This window comes from Leuciscus leuciscus, assembly GCF_965113295.1.
Source record: "Leuciscus leuciscus genome assembly, chromosome: 1".
Taxonomy (NCBI): Eukaryota; Metazoa; Chordata; class Actinopteri; order Cypriniformes; family Leuciscidae; genus Leuciscus; species Leuciscus leuciscus.
Window position 1 is genome coordinate 57,402,248 of NC_138725.1, and position 18,856 is coordinate 57,421,103.

General features: G+C 37.7%; 1 protein-coding gene across 1 annotated transcript; it reads left to right on the forward strand.

Annotated features, from left to right (window-relative positions):
* Positions 1-127: 127 nt before the first annotated feature.
* eftud2 (elongation factor Tu GTP binding domain containing 2) lies at positions 128-15,559 on the forward strand. The gene is made up of 28 exons (XM_082164199.1): positions 128-282; positions 1,459-1,571; positions 1,681-1,846; positions 1,930-2,008; positions 2,087-2,162; positions 2,265-2,330; positions 2,759-2,794; positions 2,894-2,984; positions 6,353-6,435; positions 6,638-6,804; positions 7,012-7,136; positions 7,229-7,292; positions 7,382-7,472; positions 7,598-7,733; positions 7,831-7,958; positions 9,032-9,225; positions 9,912-10,023; positions 10,115-10,255; positions 10,479-10,580; positions 10,677-10,759; positions 10,907-10,993; positions 11,851-11,977; positions 12,367-12,454; positions 12,923-13,041; positions 13,266-13,360; positions 13,525-13,678; positions 14,904-15,011; positions 15,113-15,559. Exons 2-28 carry the CDS (start codon positions 1,470-1,472, stop codon positions 15,206-15,208), a joined length of 2,916 nt encoding a protein of 971 aa, XP_082020325.1. The 5' UTR covers positions 128-282; positions 1,459-1,469; the 3' UTR covers positions 15,209-15,559.
* Positions 15,560-18,856: the final 3,297 nt, after the last annotated feature.

The following is an 18,856-nucleotide window of genomic DNA, read 5'->3' on the forward strand; positions in this document are numbered from 1 at the left end:
TGAATATTCTAATTAATTTCTGGATTTCAACCCAGGATTTCAACATGTAAAAAGAGTGAATTTTATGATAAAATAAATGTTTCAGAATACTAACTTGTGCGACGTCTTTTTTGTAGCCGTGTTTTTCAAACGGGCAATGTGTATGGCGACTGATGATGACGTCACCAACGTACGACGTACGTTGGACTGTGTGAGGACCTCGCGGTGCATGGTTTGGAAACAGTACGAGGATTTCTTTGAAACAACAATAAAATCACCACAGGCATAAAGACTCGTATACAGGTAAAACACTATTATACATTGTGCATTTACATGCGATAGACAGAAATGAAATATTAATTAAATGAGCAATCCGTTCATTTGTTGTCTTACGTTTGTTGCGCGTTCAATTGCGTTAACAGCTTCTTTTAAGGCTGTTCTCAACTTTTTTATATATTGTGACTGTTAGTAAATTACTAAATTGTTTTACTGTCTTACACATGCATAATGCATGTTTAATATACACTAATATGACCAGATTTATGTAATGGAAACCGGGGACATTTCCTAGTTCAGTGTTCAAAATCCCATTGAAATCTCACTTGTGATTATCTATGAATTTAACAACAGGGACAATACATTTTTGTGAAAATTATGACTAATTGTTATTATACTATTATTCTAATTAATAATTATTATGATGCCTGTAAGAAAACCTTATCTGGTTTTAATACAATTCACCAAAAATCACATTATGAAAAACCATAAGTTTACGTTAGTTAGTTTAACCATAAGTTCATAAACCATTCAAATGTTATTTTATGTTTGTGCTTTAGGAAATTGATCTTTACTATCCCTAATTATGGTTATCATTTTGAATTTTAGGCTCATTTTCAGCAGAAAGTATGTGAATTCTGCAAATATAATTGTTGCAAGTGTAATTGTTTAGTTGATCATTGATTGTTTTATTATTTGTACATCGGGGTATACTTTCATCCATGTGGTATAGTTAAGATGTGTGTGTGGGAATTACTGCGGAGTGTGTTGTGATTATGGAACTTTCGGATAAGTTTACAATTGTGTGTAAAACAATCCTGCACACGGTTTAGATCCTGTTATATAGTGCCTACTGCCTACAAAATAGTTTGACTTTAATTTAGCATGAATAAGTTAGCATGAGACTACTTTGAATGTAGTTTGTCAGTTCTAGTCAAGGACAAGACACCAAACACGGGGAAATTATTAGTAAAGGAGTAACAGTAACTTCAAGCCTATGAAACAACATAAATAGACTTATAGAAATAAAATTGTTTTGCTTTTATATTTATGCATCTTGAAAGTAGCCACAGGTTTCTTAGATTACAGCTGTGTACATTTTTCATGAGCAGCATTGAGTTCCCATGCATGCTGAATAGTTCTCTGCACAACTGTAGTACGGGTGGTTGGAAAATGCCATTCCAATCTGTTATGTCCCATCAGCGCTCGTCAGCATGGAGACGGATCTTTATGATGAGTTCGGAAACTATATTGGACCGGAGCTGGACTCTGATGAAGATGAGGAACTAGATGCAGAGGACCGGGAGGCTGATGAGGTGTGTCTAAACTATAAAATCCACAAAAATAACTGCGAAAAATTATGTTTTATGTGTTAGTTGCAAGACAGTGTATGGTGGGATATAAGAATTGTTTTTCTTATTACAGGCAGATGAGGATGATGATGATGAAGACCAGGCTGAGGTTGATGAGGAGGGTGGTGGTATGGAGGTGGTTTTGCACGAGGATAAAAAGTATTATCCCACAGCTGAGGAAGTTTATGGTCCTGAGGTGGAGACCATCGTCCAAGAAGAAGATACACAACCATTGACAGGTAACAGACATGCTGATGGAGTTTATGCACTACATGCACACCCAGTGCAAAATCCAATTTCTCTGATTTGATTTTCTCCTCAGAGCCCATCATAAAACCTGTAAAGTTGAAGCAGTTTACTCTGATGGAGCAGGAGCTTCCATCCACAGTCTATGACATGGAGTGAGTTCAGTATTGTGTTGATTCTCTCTCCCCCCATATGTTTGAATTGCATATCCTTACATGCATGTCTGTCCGCAGGTTCCTTGCTGATTTAATGGACAGCTCAGAACTGATCCGAAATGTCACTTTGTGTGGACACTTACACCATGGCAAGGTAAAAGACATTATCATGCTTATTAGACAAAAGTGACAAATCTAATATTCATTATGATGATTTCATTCATTTTTTCAAAATGCATCTATCTCCCCATCCCAGACATGCTTTGTGGACTGCCTCATTGAACAGACTCATCCTGAAATCCGCAAGAGAGATGACTCTGATGTAAGTATATAGATAATGAATATAAATGCTTCGGTAACACTTTACAATGTTCATTAGTTAACATTAGTTAACATGAACTAACAATGAGCAATACATTTGTTAATCTTTGTTAACGTTAGTTAGTTAAAAAATACAGCTGTTCATGTTAGTTCACGGTGCATTAACTAATGTTAACAAGATTTTAATAAAGTATTAGTAAATGTTGAAATTAACATTAACAAAGATTATTAAATGCTGTATAAGTGCAGTTCATTATTAGTTCATGCAAACTAATGTAGTTAACTAATGAACCTTATTGTAAAGTGTTACCAATGTTTCTTTGCACATGCAGACAGAGGCGTCCTGTTTTTAAGATGGCATGCCATATTTGTTTAGCACTACAGTCATGCAAAGGATATACTGAAATATTTATCTTTTATTTTTTGCAGCTACGATACACAGATATTCTCTTCACAGAGCAAGAGGTAAGAAATAACTTCTAATAAGATTACAAGCAAGCATTTATCTTGTTTTCTCGTGGGATTCATAGTTTCATTCAATCATCTTTCTGTGTTTCCTCATAGAGGGGAGTTGGCATCAAGAGTGCTCCTGTAACCATGGTGCTACCTGACTCACGGGGCAAATCCTACCTCTTCAACATCATGGACACGCCAGGTACTTCATGCCCTCTCTCCCGCTTCCCTGTGAAGTAGCTAACATCCACAGAGGTGTAAAGAGTACCCGAAAACCATACTTAAGTAAAAGTAGAGATACCTCACAGTGAAAATGACTACATTACAAGCTACAAATCACCAATACCACTTGTAAAAGTCTTTGAGTATCTGATTTTGCAATACTTAAGTATTTTACTTGTACTGAATGTAGGCTTAAAGATGCACTAGTTAACACCTAAGGCTGGGCATACACTGTACGATTTTCGTACGATTTTGAGTCGAACTTTGACTCGTGCAACTTTTTTTTGAGATTGGCATGGTTTTATTTCAGTTAGCCTAATAGCTGGTTTGATTTGCATTGAGAGATGATCTTATGGAAAGTACTCCATGCCAATCTCTAGGTATGGTGAAGGCTATGTGATTAGGTGGGGCTATTTTAATTCCAAAGGCCAAGGGAACTTTATCAGGATGCATATTATCCTGGATCCATGAAGTAACTGGCCTTTAAAAATAAAAATCTGCCTGCCTCTATGGGAATTTAACATAGGGGTGTCCAGACTTATGCATCCTGTATTTTAAGGAAGAACATTTATTTATTTACGATACATTATTCATTCACAAAGAAAATTGGTGTCCTTAAAGGTTGGATTTTTCCCATTTTTTTTAATTAAGGCATTAAGTTCAATTTCCAAAAGATGATTTTTTTATTCCTCTTTTTAGTCAACTTTAGCATGGGTGTCTAAACTTATGCATAGCACTGTATGATTAGCCTGGCAAGCCAGGCCTACATCAAGATGTTTGGTCTGGAAACTCACCATAGACACGCTCAATCCGAGGGGCGGGATAAACGGCTGTCTTTCAACTTCCCTCTGCACGCATAGGACAGCGCTTCAACCAACCAGAGCGTTTTCCCAACAGCGGAGCTAGCTGATAGATTCGACTTTTGCCATATCTGGCCGGCAAAACTACGAACATATCTTCCTTTTTTTAAGAATGACTTAAAGGGACACTTCACCCATTTGCATTAAGCTTTGTATTGTTAGAAACCCAGTCATATATTATAATAAACGTGGATTTTTCATAAATTTTTCCCTGAGATGGGAGAAATAAGGATTTAAGTGTTTTACTTCCTGCTTATTATGACGTAAAAATCATCATTTTGCGTCATAATAAGCAGGAAGTCACATTTCATTGAAAAGTGTAGAGACTACAAACACTAGCTCCTCATTATTCCAGGGGGCGGGACCCGCTCACGCTACAGGCCTATTACAGATCAGTGGGTGGGACTTCACTTTCTGAAACTAAAAGCAATATCCTCCATCTTGTTTGGAAGCTAAGCTAACAGGCACTGTGGAGCAAGCTGTGAAGATATGACAATAGCGGAGGGTAACGTTACTCAATATGATGTAGAAGAAGAGGATTTCGGAAGTCTGATGCTCGAATCAGGTGTTTGTGGCTACCTTTACAAGCCGCATAGCGAAGAGCAGCCGAGGCAGAAGACCTGCCTGTCGCGGACGAGAAGCCCAGACTGGCTCGAGCTGGGGGCGGACTGGTGGCGCCGGTGATCTCACTATGCAACTACGAACCGCTACGAACACAGAGATAGAGTCCGTCTGCTGCAAAGCATTTAAACGATGCCAATTTCTCCTGGACGAAATCTCTGAATCAGACGAGGACACGGACGTTTGTGTTGTGAATCAGACGAGGACACGGACGTTTGTGTTGTGAACCATCCTAGTTTCGCACCGCATCTGACTGAACATCCCGGTAACGTAACCATGCAATAATTCACCACTTCGAAAGAAATACAAATGAGGAGTAATTCATTAATGAGTTCGCCAACTAACTAACGTTAGACATTTTGTGTGAAATGAATTTCAAGCTCCGGTGGTAGCTAGCCTTATGGACGGATGAGTGATTCATATGCGTCAGAGTCTCACTAGTAGCCTTGTTGTTTTCAACTGCGCTCTCTAACTGGTAGGCGCGGCTTGGGAGTGGCCTCCTAGGGCAGCGAAGCAAGTGCATTCTGGGAGTTGTTGTCTTTCATCCACATAAGCCAAAAATACATTTTCTGGCTTTTCTCAGTCTAGAAAGCTCCAAATTCAAAAATAATTTCACATTTCTTCTACATAAATGACCTATTTTAAATACACATTCATCTTTCCAGAGGTGAAGTATCCCTTTAAGTGCCGTTCTATGCTCTTTTCTCAAAGAAAAACTTAACTCCAAGTCCTCCAGAGTCGCGGACAAAGCCGATTCGAAAGATGTTCGCCAGCAGCAGCCGCCATTCTTTGTTTTCAAGTGGCAGGTAACCATCGCAACTCTGTCGTCATTATGTTAAGCCCGCCCCGTCTACTCTATACACGACGTGATTGGCCTGACCCAATTTAGGTTTTTGCAGCTCGAAAGTCTATGGAGAGTTGCTAGACTGCCCTGGCTGCAAAATACATTTTGCTGCCGCTAGGGTGCGTCTAGATTTCTAGGCTACTGTATGATGTGATGCGCTATGAAATTGATGCGGGACAAATGAATTATAATATCAATTTAATAATAAATGTAGGCCTATACTCTAATAATTATAATATTTATAATTGAATAGGCCTACATACATTTAAAATGCTATATCCTCTTGATATCGATAGCTAATGCTTTTGACTATATCTCTGGATACATATCTACATATAGGCCTATGGTCTGTCTGCGCTACCCGGCACCCGGGTTTATTGCGCATATTTCACACATATAGTGTGACCAGACAACTCGCAGCTCGACGATTGGACCGTATAGTGTGAGCACACAAATCTTGAGCTTTGGCTTTACATCCCATGAGATCTACTTGTACATTGTGAGTTGGTAACCTTGCTGAAATTGCACAGAAATCACACTGTGTATGCCCGCCTTAAGAGACATGCCATTGAAAAACAAGAAATAGCTGGACGTGCTGGTTTTAGCCTCATCACTGGCTACAGCCACGTCCTCATCTCATATATGAAACGCCTGCGATACACAACTATCTGCTAATGTGCTCACATTCGTGTAAAGTAGCCTTGAAATGCACAAGATATAGTACCTTCATTGCCCTGTAGATGGCGGTATCGCTTGTTTTGTAACAAAGTGCTGCAGAAAAAGTTAGGTGCCATGCAAAATATAATGAGTAGTTGCATTACTCATTACAAATGTTTTGGAGTAAAGAGTAAAAGTTGTTAATGTCTTTGATACTCAATGTACCGTAAAGTACAGTAACTAATTACATTATCTCTTTACGCCACTGCTTATCTGTTTAAAATTCCACTTAGTACACTAAGTACACAGTATATTTGCACACTACTGTGCAAAAGCAAGTGACTTATATCTTATACGCCTCTTCAGGTCATGTGAATTTCTCTGATGAAGTGACATCTGCAGTCAGACTGTCCGACGGCATTGTGCTTTTTATCGATGCTGCCGAGGGGGTGAGTTCACATACACATATACATGGTTTTCTGCTGATGTCAAGATTTTCGCTTCAAGACTGTTATTAGTATGTCTTTGTTATTGAAATTCAAGAAATAAATAATTGTCTAGGCTTAATATTATATAGTTTTTTTTCAAATTAAACTAGCTGTAAAGTATAAACTTTTGAGTGTTTTTAACAGTCTGTTTGCATGTGTTCAGGTGATGCTGAACACTGAGCGGCTGATCAAGCACGCAGTGCAGGAGAGGTTGGCCATCACTATCTGTATTAATAAAGTAGATCGTCTGATCGTGGAGCTCAAGCTGCCCCCTACTGATGCCTACTACAAACTTCGCCACATTGTGGATGAGGTCAACGGCTTGCTGAGGTACTCTACAATACTTAAAAGAAAAAAAAATTGTTAATAAAACATGCTATTTGAGACCAATCCTAGAGCTAGAAGCCTAGAACTATTTGTATTACATCTGCTCATATTTTAGCTTATAGCTGTTGAGCCTCATGAGTTGAATTGTTTTAGCGAGCAGTTTTGTCTGAAATACTAGAGATTAAATCTCTCTGTTTCTCTCTCTGGCAGCACATACTCCACAGATGAATCTGTGATTGTGTCTCCCCTGTTGGGAAACGTGTGTTTCGCTTCCTCGCAATACAGCATCTGCTTCACTCTTGGCTCCTTCGCCAAAATCTATTCCGACACCTACGGTGAGACATACGCAAACCTATAGTTCAAATGCATACTTAATGATTTTGTCTGAAAACATAATTTTTTTTTGTTTTACTCTTTTGTTTTACAGGTGATATCAATTACATGGAGTTTTCTAAAAGGCTGTGGGGAGACATTTACTTCAACCCTAAAACGTGAGACAAAAAAGACATTTTGAGTAATGGCAGCTTTTTTTTTTGTTTCTTTCTTTTTTTTGTAACCGGTTGTGTTCTGTGCCTGTCAGGAGGAAGTTCACAAAGAAAGCCCCCAACAGCAACTCTCAGCGCAGTTTTGTTGAGTTTGTGCTGGAGCCACTGTACAAGATTCTTTCTCAGGTAAGATGTACACTCAAATTTATTCATACATCTTTAACTTGGGCAATATTTCTACACATTCAGACAGATGTACGCAGTCAAACACGCACACATATCCAGGCTCTGCAACTGTGTTGTGTCTGTAGGTGGTGGGGGATGTGGATACGTCTCTCCCTCGTGTCTTGGATGAGCTCGGCATTCATCTGACCAAAGAGGAGTTAAAGCTCAACATTAGACCTCTGCTACGTCTCGTCTGTAACCGCTTCTTTGGAGAGTTTACAGGTGAAGTGTCATTTTGTGCTGCTGTGCTATTGCGTTGAATTATAGTTCTTGACCATGTGGGGTGTGTTCGGTCTAATAATGTGTGAAAATTCAACAGGCTTTGTGGACATGTGTGTGCAACACATACCTTCTCCTCAGGGGGGAGCCAAAGCCAAGATAGAGCACAGCTACACAGGGGGACTGGATTCAGACCTCGGAGAGACAATGTCTGAGTGTGACCCTGATGTAAGTGTGGGATCTACAGAGGTTGTTAGCAGTGTTTTTATGTTGAACTTGTAAGAGTTTCCATCCCTTGTGTTTAAGAGAACAAAATCATAACGTTATACAGTACTATATGTACTGTTCAAAAGTTTGGGCTTGTAAGATTTTTGTAATGTTTTTTAAAGAAGCCTCTTATGCTCAACAAGGCTGCATTTATTTGATCAAAAATACAGGAAGAACAGTAATATTACAAAATATTATTACAATTTTCAAATGTTTTCTGCTTTAATATATTTTAAAGTGTCATTTATTCCTGTGATGTCAAAGCTGAATTTTCAGCGTCATTACTCCATTCATCAGTGTCACATGATCCTTCAGAAATCATTCTAATATGCCAGTTTGGTGCTCAAAAAGCATTTCTTAAAATGATCAATGTTGAGAACGGTTGTGCTGGTTAACATTTTATAATTTTTTTTTTATTTTTTTTTGGATTATTTGAATAGAAAGTTCAAAAGAACAATTTATTTTGAAATAGAAATCTTTTGTAACTTTGTAAACTTCTTTACTTTCATTTTTAACAATTTAATGCATCCTTGCTGAATAAAAGTACTAATTTCTTTTTTTTAAAAATCACACTGAACCCAAACTTTTGATTGGTAGTGTATGTGAATATAAATTAGCACAAAATATAAATGGAAATGGAAGTCATTGCTATTAGGGAAGCAACTATAGCTCTTCTATTAGATAAATAATAAATAGCATGTGGTTTAGAGCACACAGACCAAACGCTGTGGCTGATGCTTTATGTCTAGGAGCGACAGCTTGTCAGGCAGTTCTGGAGTAACCAATCATTTTGAGGCTCAAGCATTTCAGAATGACCAGTCCAAAATGTTGTATTTTCCTCTCTGAGTCAATTATTCAGTCACATGATTTTTTTTTTTTTGATGGCCGTTTCTTGAATTTATCCAGTAAATGTAGTTAACGCACATATCATCTTACTGAATAAAAAATAAAAGCAAGCAAGCAAGTAGATATGTATCAAGCAAGCCTACAATAAAATCACAAAGTACTTTGTCAAACTTGTTTTCCTTTCTAAGGGTCCACTGATGTGCCACACCACTAAGATGTTCAGTACAGACGACGGCGTTCAGTTCCACGCGTTTGGTCGAGTCCTGAGTGGAACCCTGCAGGCGGGCCAGCCGGTGAAGGTTCTGGGAGAAAACTACAGCCTGGAGGATGAGGAGGACTCACAGATCTGTACTATTGGACGCCTTTGGATTTCTGTCGCTAGGTGACTGTCACACTCGGACATTCTGATAATAAGCTAATTTTTTTCTTGCATCATTATACAGCAGTGATTCTCAATGCTTTTTGACTCCATGTCCACAACAATATTTGAAGGCTCTATGACCTTTCCAGTTGATAATTATTTACTGGATAAGGATTTAAAAAAAATATTTGCGCTCAATTTCTACCCCATAGATTATTTTAGAGCTTGGCATAACTAGAAAAATTTATATTCATTCTAAAAATGCCCTTGCGGTTGTATGATTTTATGATTTTACATGACATATCCAGGTCTAGAAATCGAACTTTAAAAATTAGGCTTCTCCTTATATTCAGGTTTTTCAAGACAAGTTTTTTGTTGACAGAGGTGAATTAAATTAAGAAATATCTTGATTTTTAGTTTTGGCTTGTTTTAAATATTTTAAGTCATCTTGAGGCCCCCTTGGATGTTTGCTGAGCCCCCCTGGTTGAGAAACGCTGTTATATACACTGTAAAAAACAAAGATTACTGTAAGTGTTTCTTGTTTTACAAGAAAATACTATCAGTCTTTCACATTTAATTTATTGTGTTATCTGCCGTTACTTTGTGAATGTTGTTTCAAAGTTTGGGAATATTGTTGACTTGACTCAAAGTAAATCCTACACCAAAAGTAATGTTTGTAAAGGTTATGTTTAATGTGTTTATGCAAGGTACCAGATTGAAGTGAATCGTGTTCCTGCTGGCAACTGGGTGCTGATCGAGGGCTGCGACCAGCCTATCGTTAAAACGGCCACAATCACAGAGCCCCGTGGAAATGAAGAGGTGGGAAAGAGAGAGAGAGATATCCATTTGAAACTAAGCAGTGATCATTTATGAGGGATTGGATGTTGAATGTGCTTTGCATTGTGAATAGGCTCAGATCTTCAGGCCGTTGAAGTTTAACACTGCGTCAGTGATAAAAATAGCTGTGGAACCAGTCAATCCCTCAGAACTGCCCAAGATGTTGGATGGACTCAGAAAAGTCAACAAGAGTTATCCTTCTCTTACAACAAAGGTAACACACTTTAGAACAACTCACGCTACCAATATTGTTTTAAAGCCATACATCTTTCATGTGTTAAACCTTGAGACCAAACTAGATGCCGCATATACTTGAGTGGCAGTGAGCAGGGTTACTTGATAACATTTCGGCTCTTTGTTTAGTGTACAGAGATGTATTGCAACCGTTTTACTGACTTGTTTCGTATTAATCTGTGCTGGTTTCTTTGTGTGTTCAGGTGGAAGAGTCAGGTGAACACGTGATTCTTGGCACAGGTGAGCTGTACCTGGACTGTGTAATGCACGACCTGCGGAAGATGTACTCTGAGATTGATATCAAGGTGCTTTTTTGCTCTCATACAATTTTCCTTTTACTCTCATCCCTTTTTGCCCTCTTCACTTCATTTACATACGATTTATCTTTGACTTCTCAATAGGTAGCTGACCCTGTGGTGACTTTCTGCGAGACTGTGGTGGAGACATCCTCCCTGAAGTGTTTTGCTGAAACACCCAATAAAAAGTGAGGAACAAACTTTCTGTATCTCATCACCACCTTTTAGAAATCCAGTTTTGTTGAAATGTGACCTGTAAAAGTTTTGACAGGATAACAAATTGGTTCAGATATGTTTGTCTCATTTGTTACTCTGTGTGTGTGTGTAATTGTCAGGAATAAGATCACCATGATTGCCGAGCCGTTGGAGAAGGGTCTAGCCGAAGACATTGAGAACGAGGTGGTGCAGATCACATGGAACAGGTAGAATAACATCTCAGAACTATAGAAAACGTATGGGTTATATATAACACAAATGTGTCTCTACTTAGCCAAGTACAAAAAAGTTGGAAATTACTTAGGATTTTTTTATTTGCCTATCATACAAACATCATTTTTGTATTGCTCTGGTGTGAGGCCCTTAAGGGTTAAAGGGTTAGTTCACCCAAAAATAAAAAGTTCTGTCATTAATTACTCGCCCTCCAGTCTGTTCATCGTATAAAGCAGTCGTGTCTCTTAAGAAATTTTGAACTAAACTGGATCATATGGATTAGTTTTTTACGATCAACCTTTTTGAAGTGTCAGTTGTGTAGCTATCAATGGAGGGACAGAAAGCTCTCAGATTTCATCAAAAAGATCTTCATTTGTATTTCGAAGATGAACGAAAGGCTTACAGGTTTGAAATGACATGATGTTGAGTAAATGATGAAAGAATGTACATTTTTGGGTGAACTAACCCTTTTAAAATTCCAACATAAACTACCGTTCAAAATGTTGGGGTCGGTAAGATTTCGGTTTGACAAATGCTGTTCTTCTGAACTTTCTGTTCATCAGAAAATCCTGAAAAATCACGGTTTCCACAAAAATATTGAGCAGCACAACTGTTTTTAACATAAAATATATGAAAGTATTTTAAATTGTAATAATGTTTCACAATATTACTGTTTATACTGTATTTTTGATCAAATAAATTCAGCCTTGGTAAGCATAAGAGACTTCTTTCAAAAACATTTTGTTAAAAACATTACCAATCCCAAACTTTTGAATGGTAGTGTATGTGGTGCTGTTTCACCTATAATCTGTTAACCAACTTAAAACATACCCAATCTTTCTCCCTATAGGAAAAAGTTGGGAGAGTTTTTCCAGACCAAGTATGACTGGGATTTGCTAGCAGCTCGTTCCATTTGGGCTTTTGGACCTGACACGACTGGGCCCAACATCTTAGTAGACGATACTTTGCCCTCTGAGGTAATTTACACATCAGCTGACACTAATTGTGTTTGGCGAGGTTCATTTATTTTTCATTGAATCTAATACAATTCTTCTGTAATTGGATTGCAAATTAATGAAATTTAGGATAGATTTAACGTCATATCGCCGACGACTGTATTGACTTTATACTTAGAAATAGTGCCTTTGGCCATTTGAATTTGCATATCTGTTGAAGGCTTTTGGCATGGATGTGTTGGTGTGTTATTATCTGGTGTTCGTTTTGTCAGGCAAGTAGAGGGTGTGAAAAATATTGTCGTGTGTGATTGCATGTGAGACCATCTATCTATTTTTGTGAGAGGTCATGCAAGTTGTTGACCGTTGAATGACTCTAAATGATCTGTCCTCTTTATCTGTGCGTGTTGTAGGTAGATAAAGCTCTCCTCGGCTCAGTGAAGGACAGCATTGTACAGGGCTTCCAGTGGGGCACACGCGAGGGTCCTTTATGTGATGAACGTAAGACATTGTAAAACACTTTATATGAGAGTTCTCTGTGATTTTGAAGGCAAAATAGGCGTAAAAAAAACACCATGCTGTCAATAAAATACTCTTGAATGGCAATATTTAAATGCATATCTACTATATTTCATTAATGGTTGATTTTTCACTTATATCGGTCAGTACTGGACATTGCGCATGATCATTTTCCTTGCTTTTTTAAAATCTTTAAAAACACCAATGTAAAAATTAGGGATGCTCATAATTAACTCGTTAACTGACAGTAAGAATTTTGTCTGATTAATACGGTTTAAAAGGTAATTTAAATGTGTTTTAAAAATGTTTGCTGCATGTTTAAAAAAAAATGCTACACGTCAAATTGTGTTTTTGAGAGGGGGAAAAAATGTTATTCAGAATTCATTATATATATATATATAATATAATAGTCTATAACAAATATGTCTCTTTGTCAATCCTTGCATTCAGCAATCCGCAACGTTAAGTTTAAGATCCTAGATGCCGTGATCGCACAGGAACCGCTGCACAGAGGAGGGGGACAGGTCATCCCTACAGCTCGCAGAGTTGTCTACTCTGCCTTTCTCATGGTAATCTATCCTTTAATAGGTCTGTTTAGTCACCTCTCTTTCTTCCCATCTTCCTCTGTTTCTTTTTCTACTTAATCATTGTTTCCATTAGTCTTATTGGATGTTTCATTTAATTACGTGATCCATTAACTCGGTTCAGTAGATTAAGTTGATTATCGTAATTGGTTTCTCACTCACTCACCCTCTTTTTTCCCCCTTACTTTGTGATTGGTTGTTTTCTGCAGGCCACGCCCAGGCTGATGGAACCTTATTACTTTGTGGAGGTTCAGGCTCCTGCTGACTGCGTTTCTGCAGTGTACACGGTGCTGGCACGCAGGAGGTAAAATACACACACAGAATGAGGACATTGCTGACTTGTCAGTAAACACACACTCACATTAAGCAGATTGTTGCTCAAGGCAGCAAAAGTCAGCAAGTCTCTAATAAAGACGGTCTCCTTTTAGAATGAGCCTCTGACTGATCTCTTGTCTCTGTGTCCCGTAGAGGTCATGTGACGCAGGATGCCCCAATCCCTGGCTCTCCTCTCTACACCATCAAGGCTTTCATACCAGCTATTGACTCGTTTGGTTTTGAAACCGATCTCCGCACGCACACGCAGGGCCAGGCCTTTGCGCTCAGTGTGTTCCATCACTGGCAGGTACAATCGCACCCACGTTTTTTCCTTCTCTCTCTTTTGCGTGTGTTTGAATGAGTACTAGAGGGATTGTGTGTATGTAAAAAATCCTGCCAAAAACACACCCATTTCACCCAACAATGAAAATAAATCCTGGTTAAATTTTGGTTTAAAAAAAAATTGTTTTAGAAAGTCTTCCATTTCTTTACCAAAATATGATTTTCAGTTTTAATTTCTTATTTTTATTTATTTATTTATTTACAATTATTACTTTGATTAGGGAAAAATATGACATGGGCATCCTTTTAATTTTTATGATTTTTCTTTCCCATAATGACAATTTTATGGCAATTAATAGCACAGTAATAGGAAAATATACATTAATGAATTGCTAAATTATTAACTAATGTATTCTGTTTTTTAAAATAATTTATTGTTTATTAAAATTGTATTAAAAGTATTCTTACGGTGAGAAACTGAGATTTACCAATTGGAAAATAATAATAGATAAATTGGTTAAAGAAATTGTATTACTTTTTTATGGCAATTAAGCACAGTAATGTGAGAAATAAATTTAAATTGATCTTTGATAAATGATTTTTTTTTTTTGGCTAATAGATTCATTGTACTATTGTTATTAAATTATTTAGCAGCTGCTGTTTTTTTTTTATTACAAATTGTATTACATTATTTTTACTACAAGAACCTAATGAGATTTACCATTTGAAATTAGTAATAGAAACTTTTTGATGCATTACTGTAATGAAAATTTGGAAGGTAATGTAGAAATATTTAAGAAACGATCGTTTTTTTTGTATGCTGATGTAGAAATTGTATCACAGTACTTGTTTGAATCAAGAGAATTTAATTAGAACCGCTTTTAAGAATATTGGAAATGACAAAAAATATAGTAATGAGAATTTTTGAAAAATATGCAAAAAGTAGTCATTAAAAAAATTGGCTGAATTTTCTTTATGCAAAATACGATTTCTACCCTTTTAATTTTGGGGTAAAATGTGACTTGGACATGTTTGCATAGGATTCTCCTGTGTGTGCGTGGGTCTGGTTTGTGTGTGTGTGAGTTAATGTGTTCTGATGTGTTTGATGTTGAGTAGCAGAAGTTCGAGTCAGCAGCAGCTTATCTCGGACTCCCTTTGCCTTTAACACTGTTTCTGTGTGTGTGTTTGTCACATGGTATTAGATTTTCACGACTGTCCTGAGTAATTATTGTCTCTGCCCCTCACTCTAGATTGTTCCCGGTGATCCTCTGGATAAGAGCATTGTGATTCGTCCTCTAGAGCCTCAGCCTGCCCCTCATCTAGCCAGAGAGTTTATGATCAAAACCCGCAGGCGCAAAGTAAGAAATGTTTGACGTCTCTGAAGTTTCAATCAACTTGTTTAGTTTGAATATGCATCATATATCATCATATATCAACATCATCTCTCTTCTTCCTCCAGGGTTTGAGTGAGGACGTTAGTATCAGCAAGTTCTTCGATGACCCTATGTTGTTGGAGCTGGCCAAACAGGATGTGGTGCTCAACTACCCGATGTGATGAGACAAATGAACTTAACTTATCCCATCATTCCCCTTCAGCTTCATCGGACTTACCCCTATTACGAATCAATCCAGTTCTGTATGATGGAATATAAAAACTGTTTTTTTATATGCAAAGTGCTAGAAACATCAACACTGATTTCTGTTGCTGTTACACCAGACCCCCCTAAATTAACCTGTGACCTCCATGTGCATCCTTACAGTCTTGCCCTGTTTATTTTTATATTTGACAAGTGTTTTTGTAGTATAAGATGATGCGAGGACAGGCAAGTCTTTTTGGAATGTGTCTGAAATCTCTGTAAAATCTTGCATCATTTTTGTAAGTGTGATTAAAAGGATTTGCCCTGTGGATCTGTGTTTGAGTTCATTATGGATGTATTCTTTATGATATCCATAAAGGTGATAGCCATTGTACTTCTCAAGGCTTGCAGACACTTTGATGTGAAGGAAAGGTGGTTTTGATATGCAGTATGAAAGCATGCTCAAACTTTGCAGGAGAATATTCAACACTGGAGATACTTGGGGATCATTCAGTGAATACAGAATAAAACTGAAGTACATACAAAGGGCAGGAGATGTACATCTGAATACATACGTGTAAAAACAGATTGGTTTGTGTCTGTCACACTGTCTGCCAGATACGGAAGCAGAACTGAGGAAGGTCGACATGAGTGAAGGCCGTTCAACAGACAGAAGTCTGACATTTAAGTGAATGTCACAGATGTCTCTGTTTTTCATGATTACTCTGAGTTGCGAGAGTTGGTTATTTGCATTTAAATTGAATGAAACTCAGTTCAGTTATTAACTAAGATTAATAAATACTTTAACAAATGTATTGCTCATTGTTAGTTATTGCCTTAACCATAATGAATGGACCTTATAAAGTGTTATCGTTATCCCTATAAAAACAAAATAAAAAGTAAATAAAGTTCAATTAAAAAGTTAATGAAAAGTAAGTAAACAGTATGTTAATATTTTGAACTTTACTGCCATATTTTTGGACATTCATCTAATCAGTCTGGCTGAAGAGAAGTTTCTGAATGTCAGAGGGAATCATAGATTTAATTCCGAGACGGCGAGTTTCAATGCATGTGTCATTGGGTAAAATGGTGATGAATAATCAGATCGGACTACGTTGCTGCTGCCTTCATGAATGATGTGTGTTTGTGTGTGTGATGTAAATATGTGAGATGGTTCTGGCAGCATGAGTGACAGACTTTATAAGAGGCTCTCTCATGCACTGCACACACCACTTGCATAATAAAATATCTGTCAACACTTAAAGCCTTATAGTTGCCAGAAACATGTCAGAGAACACAGTGTTTCTTAATCTCACCACAAAAAAATATATACAATGTTCCTGTGGAAAGTTTAAGGTTTTGATACTCCGGCCAGCAGTGAGGTGGTTTCATTAACACATTTAACTTGCATGTCAAGGGGAAAAGATAAAGAGAGAAAAGGGAGGAAGGATTGAATACCAGGATCACTTTCTCACAAGATGAATGGTGAAATGAAATTCTCATTGAATGTCTTCTCCTAAGGTTTTGGCTTACTGGTGTATTTTTTTTCTTCTTCTATATTTAGAAGCAATTTTCAAATTGTGCTCAAAGGTTCTGTGTGAATGTGTGCTTTGGCACGTTTCACATTCACTGCCATCAGAGCAGATGCCCTGGGCTCCACACAGTCACACTGCATGTATACACACATATTCTACCCCAGAGTCAGTAAACTGTCATAATACTTTCACAAACTTGTTCGACACACTTCATGATTGACACAACACAGAAATATGTACGGTTCATTTCTAAATTCTAAGTCAAATATTTGCTTTATAGACATTCACGTTGCTTTCAGTATAAGCTTTTGTATTTAAGGATGTTTACCTTTATCTCTGGCATCTTACCTTGTATCTCCAGAAGTTTTCCTCCACCTAATGACATATTCTTCCTCCATTCTATCTCAGCCAATCAAAAAAGATGGTGTTGTCAATCTGGTATTGTTTCATAGTGCTTTGACAGGGCTTTGGTTCAATGTTCATGAATGAATGTTTCTATTTATTAGACTTTTATATCTTTAATATCCAAACATGAATGATTATACTGTATGACCTGTCGTGCAGTAGTTACATGGGCTAAATTTTACTGAACTTTGTATGTGATATATTTTTTTTTGCTTCAAAGACACTGGTCAACATTTAATTTTAATGATTTAGAAAAGAGAAACATTAACTTTCTGCCTAATTCCTCCTTTTATGGTCAAGAAAATCATACAGGTTTGAAACAACGTAAATTATTGATTTTGAGGGAACTAGGCTTTTAAGTCATACCTCCCTGCATGGCCAGTTAAATTACTACTGCTTTTTTCTCCTCTATTTCTTTCATCTCTTCTCCACTCACACCTTAACCTCTTCATGACCCTCTGTCATAAGAACTGCAAAGAACCCAGTCATGACACCACATGAGGGCAGCGTTTCTTACAGCAATATGAAAGACATATACATGGGCTTTGTTTGGAATGCAACATATTTTCTAACTGCATACATGTATACATGCCTACTGTTTTAACATGTACATTTAATCATTTATCAGATGCTTAAACCAAAGCAACTTCCAATTGAGAAGGATAACAGAAGCAATCAAATCAACAGCATATATAAATAGATAAAATAGAATAGAAAGTGTTAATATTAATGGGTCAAGTGTTGACAAAAAGATGCTATTCTATTTCTTGAAAAAAGCTACGGACTCAGCAGCTCAGATTGAGTTAATTAGGTCATTCCACCAGCAGGGAACAGTCCAGGTGAAGGTCTGTGAAAGTGATTGTGAGAGTGAGAGAAAGTGATCTCTTTGAGATGGCACCACAAGGCGCTGTTCACTTGCAGAACGCAAGCTTCTGGAGGGCACATAAGTCTGAAGTAGTGAATTTAGGAATGGGTATGCAGAGCCAGTGGTCGTTCTGTAGGCAAACATCAGTGCCTTGAATTTGATGCGAGCAGCTATTGGCTACCAGTGTAAATTGATGAATAGAGGTGTGACGTGCGCTCTCTTCGACTCATTTAAGACCACTCTTGCTGCTGCATTTTGAATCAGTTGCAGAGGTTTAACAGTACATGCTGGAAGGCCTGGCAAGATAGCATTACTATTGGATAAAACAAGAGCTTGGACAAGGAATTGTGTAGCATGCTCCAATAGGAAAGGCCTGATCTTCTTAATGGTGTATAAGGCAAATCTGCAGCACTGGGCCATTCAAGCAATGTGGTCTGTGAAGTTTAACTGATTATCAATCACAACTCTGAGGTTTCTGGCTGTCCTGGAAGGAGTTATGGATGACAAACCCAGCTGAATGGAAGTTGTGATGAAATGTTGGGTTGGCCGAGATCACAAGCAGCTCTGTCTTTGCAAGGTTGAGTTGAAGGTGGTGTTCCTTCATCCAGTCCGAAAATGTCTGTCAGGCTGAGATGCGAGGAGCTACCGTCGTATTATTTGGCTGGAATGAGAGGTAGAGTTGTGTAATATCAGCATAGAAGTGATAGGGAAAAAAACATGTTTCTGAATGACAGATCCTAATGATGACATGTAGATGGAGAAGAGAAGTGGTCCAAGCACTGAGTCCTGAGGCACCCCAATAGCTAGATATTGCAATCCTC